General features: G+C 40.8%; 1 protein-coding gene across 1 annotated transcript in view; it reads left to right on the top strand.

Moving 5' to 3' along the window:
* LOC137974729 (uncharacterized) overlaps positions 1-12,500 on the top strand; it is a 203,157-nt gene that overhangs the window by 48,770 nt on the left and 141,887 nt on the right. The window contains exon 3 of the mRNA XM_068821678.1: positions 8-155. Within this exon, the coding sequence (XP_068677779.1) occupies positions 8-155 (148 nt within the window). The remainder of the gene's footprint in view (positions 1-7; positions 156-12,500) is intronic.

Raw genomic sequence — 12,500 nt, 5'->3', positions numbered from 1 at the left:
ATTTTAGATTTTCGATGGAAATAATGACGGGAATACAGCAAAGAAAAATGTTCTAAGCAATGTACTGATAACAAGGTGGCTACGTTTTGTGGTGAAGGACGTCAAAGACGATGGTTGTCTGAAGACAGAGGTGTATGGAGTGAAGCAAAAACCAGGTAAACCAACCAACTAATAACAACAACAACAATAATTATAATAATAATAATAATAATAATAATAATAATAATAACAAGAATAATAATAATAATAATCAAAGGAGGGCATTTTAAATTTATTTCAATCATATGTATTTATCATGATTTATTTGCAAAGATACATATTTACATATAGTTTTTCAGTTTTTATACATATACGTTAGAATTAGTCATTTTAGCGTTATTATGTATTATATTTTTAGTTCATATGCATTGATTCGTTACGGTTTGCCGCCCAATCAAGCCTTATAGGTCTGGGCATCCAGAATTTTGTATACTGCCATACTTATGATAGACATGTAAAAACTAGCGATATAATGTTAAATTTCCGACGTTTCGGCTACCTCATGATGCCATTATCAAGGAGTTGGAAATGAATATGCGAGTTCATAATAGATATATGAAGGGGTAGTTTCTAAAGAAACTGTGCTGTGGTGCTGCGTCGGTGGGGACGTAGTATACAAAAATTTGGTTTTATCAACGGAGTTGATAATGTAAATTGGCCACCGTACAGAGATTCTAAAAGCTGACGTTTCGAGCGTTAGCCCTTCGTCAGAGCGAATCGAGGAATTATGGGTTAAGTGTAGTTTTTTATAGTAGAGTAGGAGCTACGCTATTGGTGGTAACATGGCAACGTGAAAAATAGGAATATATTAGTTAAATGAAAAGCGTTCGTTAATACCGTGAGGATTAAGGGTGCCGATTTGAAAGATGAATTTTTGTTCCAGATTCTTGCGGCTTTCCGTCGTACCTAGATGTAGAGAAAGGCCGCAGATAACCATGTGTTTTTTGGAGTGGTTAGACAGATTAAAATGGCGAGCGACTGGCTTAGATTCATCCTTGTCATTCTTCTCAACATCGCGAAGGTGTTCGCGGAATCGGTCACCTAGTCGTCTACCTGTCTCACCAATGTATAATTTATTGCATAACGTACAGGTTATGCAATAAATGACATTTGCGGAGGTACATGTGAAACGATCGGTGATCTTAACAGATCGCTTAGGTCCCGATATCTTGCAGTGTTAACAATGAAAAGACAAGTTTTGCATCGTGAGCGCGCACATTTGAAAGTGCTGGGTTGCTCGTTAGTTTTGAGCGCGCTTCTAACCAAAAAGTTACCTACGTTTTTGTCGCGTTTGAATGAAATAAGTGGAGGTTGCGAAAAGATTCTACCAGTCTCGGGATCATTTTGGAGTAATTTAAAATTACTAAGAATGATGCTTTTGACTGCGTGATTATGAGGATTGTCATTCTTATCTTTTTGTGACGTTTGTAGTGATGACTATCGATCAAATTGTTAGGCGCGATGATGGCCCGCTTTGACCACAGAGACAGGATAGCCACGTTTTTCGAAGAACTGGCACATCTCCTCTGATTTGCTGGAAAAATCGGAGTCATCACTACATAGACGTCAAAGTCTAAGAAATTGAGAATAAGGAATGGAGTTCTTGACATGTGATGGATGTGACGATGAATACAACAAATAACTGTGTGAATCAGTAGGTTTGTAGTGCACACTAGTACATAGCACGTTGCCTCTAATAGAAACTTTGATATCTAGGAAAGCCAATGAAGTTTCCGAAATTTCCCAGGTATATTTAAGAGCCGGATGAAAAGAGTTGACGGAGGTTATAAATTGATCGAGTTCTTCTCTGCTGGATGAAATAGCGCCGATGCAGTCGTCGATGTAGCGGCCGTAGAGTTCAGGTTTGGGGCCGTTGTACTGATTAAAAAATTGGTGTTCAACATATCCTACAAAAAGATTGGCATAGCTAGGTCCCATTCTTGTGCCCATCGCTACACCATTAATTTGTTTGTAATAGTTGCCGGTGAATGAAAAACAGTTAAGCGTTAAAACTAGTTCGGCAAGGCGGAGGAGCGTTTCCGAGCTAGGTTCTTTGACAGTGCGTTGATCGAAAAAGTGTTTAAGTGCTTGAAGACCTTCGCTATTAGGAATGACTGTGTATAGAGATGTAATGTCCATGGTAAAAATAAGTGCGTGTGTACTGTCTTTAATGTATGATGGCAAAGGTTTGACGATAGGCGTCATAATCCTGTCTAAGTAGCTAGAAATGAGTTCGGTGGGGCAACTACAGGCAGAAACGATAGGGCGATCTGGGTTGTTGGGTTTGTGAATTTTAGGCAAGAAGTAAATGCACGAAGTTCTAGGGGTGTTGATGATGAGATTAGTGGCAGTGTCCGGTAATTCTTGATTAACTATAAGATTTTGAATGGTGTCTTTGACAAGGTTTTGATTTTTGGAAGTGAGATCTTTAGGGATTTTGGCATAAAACGAGGTATCCGAAAGTTGCCGCAAAGCTTCTTTTTGGTAAAGGTCGGACCGCCAAACAACTACCGCGCCGCCTTTGTCGGCCGATTTGACAACTATGTCGTTGCGTTTACTAAGATTTTCAAGCGCCGCCCACTCTTCCGAGGAAAGGTTGGAAAATTTAGTGTTGTGATTGCGATTTCGATTGCGATTGCGATTGCGATTGCGAATCGATTACAATCGATTCGCACTAAAATCCGACAACTTAATTCTGGACTGTTTGACCATTTACACCAAACCAAGACTCTAAAACTTCAACAATTAATAGGTCCGCAAATTACCGACTACATTGCATAGCCATAATACCGTAATTACAATTCCAGAAAATCTTCCGCTTACTGACTCAGATAAATCTGTTCTCAGTAAGGGCCTAAATTTTGTCCCTATTACCAAACGCACCAACGAATTTTCTATTAAGCAAGATGTTGAAAAATTCCTTCGCCGCGTTCAGTTAAAAGCCTTTTTTCACGACAAAGAGGATGATTCGAACACTTCTAATAAAGATATTTTTGAAACACTTCTAGTTCGCAAATCCAAATGGACTCTCCCAGAGGGACAATTTGTCTCTTTAGATTTTTTCACCAAAAAATGCCGTCTTGACATTCACAAACTTAAATTCAATCGCAACACTAAATTTTCCAACCTTTCCTCGGAAGAGTGGGCGGCGCTTAAAAATCTTAGTAAACGCAACGACATAGTTGTCAAATCGGCCGACAAAGGCGGCGCGGTAGTTGTTTGGCGGTCCGACCTTTACCAAAAAGAAGCTTCTCGGCAACTTTCGGATACCTCGTTTTATGCCAAAATCCCTAAAGATCTCACTTCCAAAAATCAAAACCTTGTCAAAGACACCATTCAAAATCTTATAGTTAATCAAGAATTACCGGACACTGCCACTAATCTCATCATCAACACCCCTAGAACTTCGTGCATTTACTTCTTGCCTAAAATTCACAAACCCAACAACCCAGGTCGCCCTATCGTTTCTGCCTGTAGTTGCCCCACCGAACTCGTTTCTAGCTACTTAGACAGGATTATGACGCCTATCGTCAAACCTTTGCCATCATACATTAAAGACAGTACACACGCACTTATTTTCACCATGGACATTACATCTCTATACGCAGTCATTCCTAATAGCGAAGGTCTTCAAGCACTTAAACACTTTTTCGATCAACGCACTGTCAAAGAACCTAGCTCGGAAACGCTCCTCCGCCTTGCCGAACTAGTTTTAACGCTTAACTGTTTTTCATTCGCCGGCAACTATTACAAACAAATTAATGGTGTAGCGATGGGCACAAGAATGGGACCTAGCTATGCCAATCTTTTTGTGGCTGCGCCTCAGTGGCTGCACCTCATAATTTTAAGCTCTTCAAATTTTGCGACTTTTAGGCTGTTGGAATCAGCCTAAAATATCTTTTAGTATACCATTTGTGAGAATGGCTTTTCGCTTTTATTCGAGGGCAAATTTACTGTCTATAATCTCCTCTATACATCGTATTCCTCCAATTGATAATGCAACGTGGCGTGTACTAAAGGACAATGGAATTGTAAAGACCATCACTCGCCGTGGATGCAGAGCTGGTTTGGCGATACAAAGGTCTAAGCTAAGAAGTTGTAAAGGTAGTTCGACTTTACAAGCTAGTCGTTTATCATCTTACGAAAATAGTTTTTGTACAAATACTGAAATCCAAGACGATCTTGAACCACATTTGCATAACACTTCATTAAATATTCACGCTAACACCTTGGCCAGGAACGCTGTTCACTCAACTGTGGTAAACTATCTACAAGAGCCCTCGCGGGATGGAGTACGGGTTTCGGGACCAAATCCTTCAGATCAATCTCCTCAGAGATCGGTTTTTTATACACCAAAGATCATGGTATCAAACGTAATGTCTCTTGTACCAAAGTTAGTGGAAGTGCAAGAATTTCTCCTTCGTACTCAAGTTGATCTCGCCTTTATTACCGAAACTTGGCTGAAAACAACCATCGCAAACACCGTTGTAGATATTCCTGGTTATTCCATCATTCGGAGAGATCGAATGTCGAACGATCATGGCGGAGTTTGCCTCTATATTAAAGAAAACGGTTCCAGATTCAAACAACTTCAAGAATTGTCCTGTTGTGACGATCACGAAGTCTTGTGGTTACAATTACGGCCAAACCGCCTGCCAAGAGGTTTCTCTTCCCTTATTGTTGCTGTAGTTTACCATCCTCACTGGGCTGAGACCGAGAACTCCTGTATGCGCGAGCATTTGTTCAGGTCTCTCTCTCTTGCTGAGTCGAAATTTCCCAACTGTGCACTTATTGTTGCGGGTGACTTTAATCGCCTCGACATTAAATCATTAAAGAAGCACTTTCGTCTTAAGCAAATCGTTAAAAAGCCAACCAGAAAGGACGCAATCCTCGACTTGATACTGACCAACCTACATGATTTCTATGATGATCCACGTCATTTTCCGCCGTTCGGTCTTTCAGACCATAACACCATAGCAGCAGAACCAAGGACTCGTGTTAGCAGTCGCTCAACAAAGTATGTATTCAAGCGTGATATGCGAGCAAGCCGCAAAGCCGAAATGGGAAGATTCTTAAGCAGTATGGATTGGCCTAGTCTGTTTACCTCCTTTGAAAGCTGCGAAGACATGCTAAGCATGTTCTGTGAAACAATCCACGCGGGTCTTGACCTTCTCATACCAGTCAAGAAAGTTCGCGTTTGTTCATCTGACGCCCCGTGGATGACACAGCATTTAAAATCACTAATTCTGAAAAGACAAAAAGCTTTCCATAATAAGGGCCCCAAATCACTGCAATACAAGCTGTACAGGAATGTTGTAAACCGCGAGAGGAAAGTATGTAAAGCAAATTTCTACAAGCTTAAAGTTGAGAATATGAAGGAGAAAAACCCAAGGGTGTGGTGGAAAGAAGTTAAAAGACTATGCGGAGTCCAGCAACATTCAAGCGATCTAATCAGTCAAATTCATGCTCATGATGTTCAAGAACTTTCTCCAAATGACCTGGCGAACGCAATCAACGATGCCTTTTTAGAACCCCTACAAGAGTATCGTCTGCACCAGCCGCTGACTCGTCTACCCACTGACGAAATCTCATCGAAATTCCCTGATACATCGGAGCTCCGTATACACAAGTTGTTGTCGAAACTCAATCCATCAAAGGCAAGCGGTCCTGATGATATACCTAATTGGTTACTACGTGAATACGCTGACCTCCTCGCTTATCCAGTTAGTAAGATAATAAGTGCCTCTTTCGTCGAACAACGTCTACCTCACATGTGGAAACTTGCCAATGTGTCACCATTACTGAAGAAGAAACCAGTAAATGACTTAAAGAAAGATCTAAGACCCATCTCTTTAACTTCATGTTTATCGAAAGTTGCTGAAGATTGTATCGTGGCCGATTATGTGAAGCCGGCTGTCTTAAAAGTTCTCGATCCAAATCAGTATGGTGCTATTCCTAAGTCATCAACAACTCAAGCTTTAATAGACATGGTACACAACTGGGCGAAGGGAACTGATGGAAATGGTGCAACAGCTAGAGTGATACTTTTCGACTACCGAAAAGCTTTTGATCTCATAGACCACTCGATCTTGGTAGGCAAGCTGGGTAGATTAGATTTACCGAATAACATCATCAATTGGATTATCGACTTTCTATCTGACCGTTCTCAGCGAATCAAATTATCTGAAGGCTGCTTCTCTGAGTGGGGACCTGTGCCATCGGGGGTCCCTCAGGGAACTAAACTTGGTCCATGGTTGTTCCTTGTCCTAATCAACGACTTGGAAATCAGCTCTTTAAATGCTCAGCTATGGAAATATGTCGACGACACGACAATATCTGAGATTGTTGCCAAAGGTAATGAAAGCAAGTCACAACTTATTACCAATCAAGTTATCCAGTGGTCTATCGACAACAGAGTTCAACTCAACCACGACAAATGTAAAGAGCTGCGAATTTCTTTCGCCAAGAAATCACCGGAGTTAAACCCTATCCTTATCAACGGAGAGGAATTAGAAATCGTTCAAAGTGCAAAGTTGCTTGGCGTAACAATATCACATAATCTTTCGTGGAACAATCATATTATCGAGATAGTAAAAAAAGCAGCCAAGCGTTTGTATTTTCTGGTACAGCTAAAAAGGGCAAAAGTGCCCTTTAGTGACCTTGTGCTATTCTATACCACATGTGTTAGATCCATCCTAACTTACGCAGTACCTGTGTTCCATCATGCACTACCAAAGTATTTGAAAATCGAACTGGAGCGCATCCAGAAAAGAGCATTGGCAATCATCTGCCCTAGTATAGCGTACAACGATGCTCTATATTTTCTTGGTATTCCAGAGATTACTACCTATAATGAAGCTATCTGCGATAAGATGTTCGACGCCATAGTAAAAGACAGTGATAACCGTTTAAATAAGCTGCTCCCTCCCAAGAACAATTCAATACTTTCTCTTAGGCATAACAGATATTTTTCTATACCAAAGTGGAAAACCGACCGTTTCAAGAATACATTTATTATAACCTCCAGTCTTAAAAGAAACACTGAACATTGACTTCAACATTGATATTTTAATTGGATTTGTAATTTTATCTATTCTAGTTTTATGAATATGTAATTCAGCCTTCACGGGCTGCCATTTATTCAGTCAATAAACTATCTATCTATCTATCTATGTTGAACACCAATTTTTTAATCAGTACAACGGCCCCAAACCTGAACTCTACGGCCGCTGCATCGGCGCTATTTCATCAAGCAGAGAAGAACTCGATCAATTTATAACCTCCGTCAACTCTTTTCATCCGGCTCTTAAATATACCTGGGAAATTTCGGAAACTTCATTGGCTTTCCTAGATATCAAAGTTTCTATTAGAGGCAACGTGCTATGTACTAGTGTGCACTACAAACCTACTGATTCACACAGTTATTTGTTGTATTCATCGTCACATCCATCACATGTCAAGAACTCCATTCCTTATTCTCAATTTCTTAGACTTCGACGTCTATGTAGTGATGACTCCGATTTTTCCAGCAAATCAGAGGAGATGTGCCAGTTCTTCGAAAAACGTGGCTATCCTGTCTCTGTGGTCAAAGCGGGCCATCATCGCGCCTAACAATTTGATCGACAGTCATCACTACAAACGTCACAAAAAGATAAGAATGACAGAATTCCATTCACCCTCACTTTCCATCCTCATAATCACGCAGTCAAAAGCATCATTCTTAGTAATTTTAAATTACTCCAAAATGATCCCGAGACTGGTAGAATCTTTTCGCAACCTCCACTTATTTCATTCAAACGCGACAAAAACGTAGGTAACTTTTTGGTTAGAAGCGCGCTCAAAACTAACGAGCAACCCAGCACTTTCAAATGTGCGCGCTCACGATGCAAAACTTGTCTTTTCATTGTTAACACCAGCAAGATATCGGGACCTAAGCGATCTGTTAAGATCACCGATCGTTTCACATGTACCTCCGCAAATGTCATTTATTGCATAACCTGTACGTTATGCAATAAATTATACATTGGTGAGACAGGTAGACGACTAGGTGACCGATTCCGTGAACACCTTCGCGATGTTGAGAAGAATGACAAGGATGCATCTAAGCCAGTCGCTCGCCATTTTAATCTGTCTAACCACTCCAAAAAACACATGGCTATCTGCGGCCTTTCTCTACATCTAGGTACGACGGAAAGCCGCAAGAATCTGGAACAAAAATTCATCTTTCAAATCGGCACCCTTAATCCTCATGGTATTAACGAACGCTTTTCATTTAACTAATATATTCTTATTTTTCACGTTGCCATGTTACCACCAATAGCGTAGCTCCTACTCTACTATAAAAAACTACACGTAACCCATAATCCCTCGATTCGCTCTGACGAAGGGCTAACGCTCGAAACGTCAGCTTTTAGAATCTCTGTACGGTGGCCAATTTACATTATCAACTCTGTTGATAAAACCAAATTTTTGCATAATAGATATAAAATGCTCCAAATTTGTATAAATGAAGATGAGTTAGACAAAGGCTGTGTTTTCACGAGTGGTTTGTCAGGTCGCTTAGCGAGTGACAACCGAAAATTCCGTGAAAAAAAAAACAGTTCCTTTCCCAACTCGCTTATAGTTAAGTGAGTCGGCAAATTTCAATAGAATTCTCATTAAATTTAAGCCACCAAAAACCAGGTAGCTTAAGCAAGTTGGCAATTACTTTCAGCCAATGAGGAGTCGCTTTGCGGTTATCCAAATCGGAAATACAATAGTCGTGCTATTTTTATTATTTTTATTATTGCATTGGCACGTGCGCTATCCTCATTGAATCTTACCTGTGAAAATACGTATCATTTTTAAGTCGCTGAACAAAGTCTGGCAACTAACCATTTTCAGGAATGTTAAGCGAGACAACGGCTGTCGTGAAAACACGGCCAAAGACTTAAGCACGGATTATATCTGTTTGCCCGTTCAGCCGTGGTCTTAATTGCATTTCGTTAACCGGAAACAGTCCAATTTGTTGCGTGCATTTTTTTCAGCACTCTAAAGGCCCAGTAATACGGGCAACACTTTTCTTGCAACTTGTCGTGCAAAAATGTTGCGTTGCAAGTTGAGATAGTTTGTTGCGCGTATTACCACATTCTTGCGCAACAAATTTTCATGTTGCAAAAAGTAAAAGCGACGTGTACTTTTTGCAAGATAAAAATTTGTTGCGCAAGAAGGTGGCAATACGCGCAACAAACCATCTCAACTTGCAACGCAGCATTGCTGCACGAAAAGTTGCAAGAGGAATGTTACCCGTATTACTGGGCCTTAAAGCAGCTCAGGAGGTCTTCAGGGACAGCACCCGCGTGGTCTTGATCATAATGCTTGCGTACAGAAGATGACGTAATATTGTGGCCATCCACGCGTGTATGTAGATGGCCACGTGTGTAGCCAACATAGCTACCTGTATCGCACAGGTTGCATTGCCGAAATTGGTACACAACGCACTGTTGATTAACCAGCTGTGGTTTGGTCTCGCATTCTTGAAGGCCAATTTTTCGACTGACAAGGATGGGTTGGACTGTAGTTTGGAGCTTGAGACTTTCTTTCAACTGAGTCTTAACAAAGTAAGCGTAAACTTTTGTTTCGTGATTTCAACTTTTTGGTGAAAGTTTCTTTTGCCTATTTTGGTTTTTCAAGATTGACTTCTTGTAATGTAACGTTTTGGCGAATATCAGCGTTGAACAGCATTAAGTAGTAGAGAAATAAACCACTTGGCTCATTTTTTATCTGGGATTAGAGTTAATCGGCTTTTGAACAACTGGGCCCTGGTCCTTAAATGGTACGACTACCCATTCACGTTATTTCTCACCATTTCCACCGATGCCTGCGATGGATGCTGGTCAGTAACTCTTGAGTTGACAAAGGTATTAATGGTAGAGTTGATAAGGTGTTTGGGGGTACTTCAAACGTGAGAACAGGGACTTTAAGCGTTCACACTCCTCCGAGGAATAGGCTCACGATGAGGACAAACGGTACTCGCGGTCATTCATGGTTGTTAATAAGCTTCGTTTGTATCGGTTGTCGATGTGACTATGGTAGTGGAGAAGTACACTAGTACTGGTAGGCTTCACGTAGACCTTAGTCTCGATTTGGGGCTCTGGGTTTAGGAGGTGGGTGACGAGAAAGGGAAACATTTAATCCTTTTCAATCTCCATGGTAAAACTGACTAGGCCTCTCCAGATTGTGCTCCGAAAAAGCTAAAAAGTTGCTAAGAAAGATGCCATAAAGCTGCTCAAAAGTTGCTCAAAAATTTTGTAAAGTTGCTCGAATATTTTTATATTTTTAATACAGCATGTCTAATTTTAATAACACTTGTTTTATAATCAACATTAAGGTACAACTAAGTAACTAGTTACAACAAATTAGGCAACCTTTACTTGAATCCAAGTGGCTAGTTACAAAAAGTTAGACAGTAAGTGTAACAAGCTCGTTCCCAGGGCTTTTTCCTTCTCGTGGGGGGCGCCCCCACGGGAAGGGAAAAGCGCTGGCAACGAGGTTGAGGCTACCCAAACCCAATTCTCGTAATTAATTACCACGTCCACATGATACCCATTCAAAGGGTAAAAATATGAGTTTTACTAGAAAGATGTTTAGAATTTTAACCAAGACAATTTTAACTTGTTTATTTGAAAAAAGGGGGCGTTATTCAGCATTTTGGTTCAAAATAGCCCAAAAGTTACCAAAAAGTGCTAGTTTTTCGGAAAGTTGCTAGAAATTGCTCTCAGACAAAAAAGGTCCTCAAAATCCTAAAAGTTGCTAAAAAGTTGCCGAGCAGAATCTGGAAAGGCCTAAAACTGACAGAAGGATGGGCGTGGTTGAAGGTGTTTAGGAAGTCCGCAGCTGTAGTTATATCAGACATAACCGTGACAGTGTCATCAACGTATCTGCGGTAATAAGCTTTGGAGCTTTCGTTCCAGTTATAGTTTTTCTTCCAATGATGACATAAAAACATTAGAAAGCAAAGGTTCGAGGGGGGACCCCATGGCTATTCAGTCCATTTGCTCATACATGGCACCATTAAACTGGCCTTGGTGGCCACGCTCAAGAGATCAACAAGGTCATCTTAAGAGATGTTTAGATCGAGATTGAGGTCTACGTGAAGCTTACCAGTACTGGTTTACTTCTCCACTATCATAAACACGTCGACAACCAATACAAACGAAGCTTATTAACAACTATGCTTGATCGCGCGTACCGTTTGTCCTCATCTTGAGCCTATTTCTCGGAGGATTGTGAACACTTAAAGTCCCTGTTCTCACGTTTGAAGTACCCCCAACACCTTATCAACTCTACCATTAATCCCTTTGTCAACTCATGAGTTACCGACAAGCATCCATCGCAGGCATCGGTAGAAAGGGTGGGAAATGACGTGACTCGGGTAGTCATACCATTTAAGACTCAGTTGAAAGATCTAAGTCTCAAGCTCCAAACTACAGTCCAACCCGTCTTTGTCAGTCGAAAAATTGGCCAAGACCACAGCTGGTTAATCAACAGTGCGTTGTGTCCCAATTTCAATATAACCTGTGCGATGCAGGTAGCTGTTGGCTACACACGTGGCCATCTACATACACGCATTGATGGCCATAATAATGCGTCATCTTCTGTGCGCAAGCATTATGATCAAGACCACGCGGGTGCTGTCCCTGAGGACCTCCTCAGCTGCTTTAGAGTGTTGAAGAAATGCATGAACAAATTGGACTGTGCCGTTAACGAAATGCTTTACATCAAACAATTAAGACCACGGCTGAACTTGCAAACAGATTCTATCCTCGCTAGAGTCTTTGTCTAGCTCTTCTTTACTTATGCAAATTTGGATTAATTTATATCTTTTATGAACTCGGATATTCATTTCCAACACCCTGATAATGGCGTCATGAGATCGCCGAGAAGTCGGAAATTAAGCATTATATCGCTAGTTTTTACATGTCTGTGTTTCTCATAATAATAATAATAATAATAATAATAATAATAATAATAATAATAATAATAATAATAATAATAATAATAATAATAATAATGTTGAAGAGGGACCCAGAGAATGAGCGACCAAGATATAAAGATCCTGGAAAACGTGCTCGAGATGATTCGCGAATGTTTGAAAACATTGAAGAGGCGAGCGGGTTTTGGGAGTTGTGGGAGGAGAGAGGGACTGGGAATAAGAACGTGGCCTGGTTGCAGGAAGTAAAGATCGCGATCTACGAGCAGGTACCACCACCAACGGCCAGCGAATGGGCTCTCGAAGTAGCGGAAGCGGTCAAAGTCCTGTCCAAGAAGCGCAACTGGAGCGCTCCAGGGCCTGATAAAATTACTAACTTTTGGTGGAAACATGCTGGCACCCTGCACAAGGGTGTGGTCGAGAGCTTCAAAGAAGTTTCTAAAAGCGACGAAGATTACCCCGAGTGGTTTTCTGAAGGCAAAACCTCCCT

The sequence above is a fragment of the Montipora foliosa genome, chromosome 11 (genome assembly GCF_036669935.1).
Source record: "Montipora foliosa isolate CH-2021 chromosome 11, ASM3666993v2, whole genome shotgun sequence".
In the NCBI taxonomy this organism is placed as follows: Eukaryota; Metazoa; Cnidaria; class Anthozoa; order Scleractinia; family Acroporidae; genus Montipora; species Montipora foliosa.
Note: the sequence above shows the minus strand (reverse complement) of the source record. Positions and strands in the feature narration are given on the sequence as shown.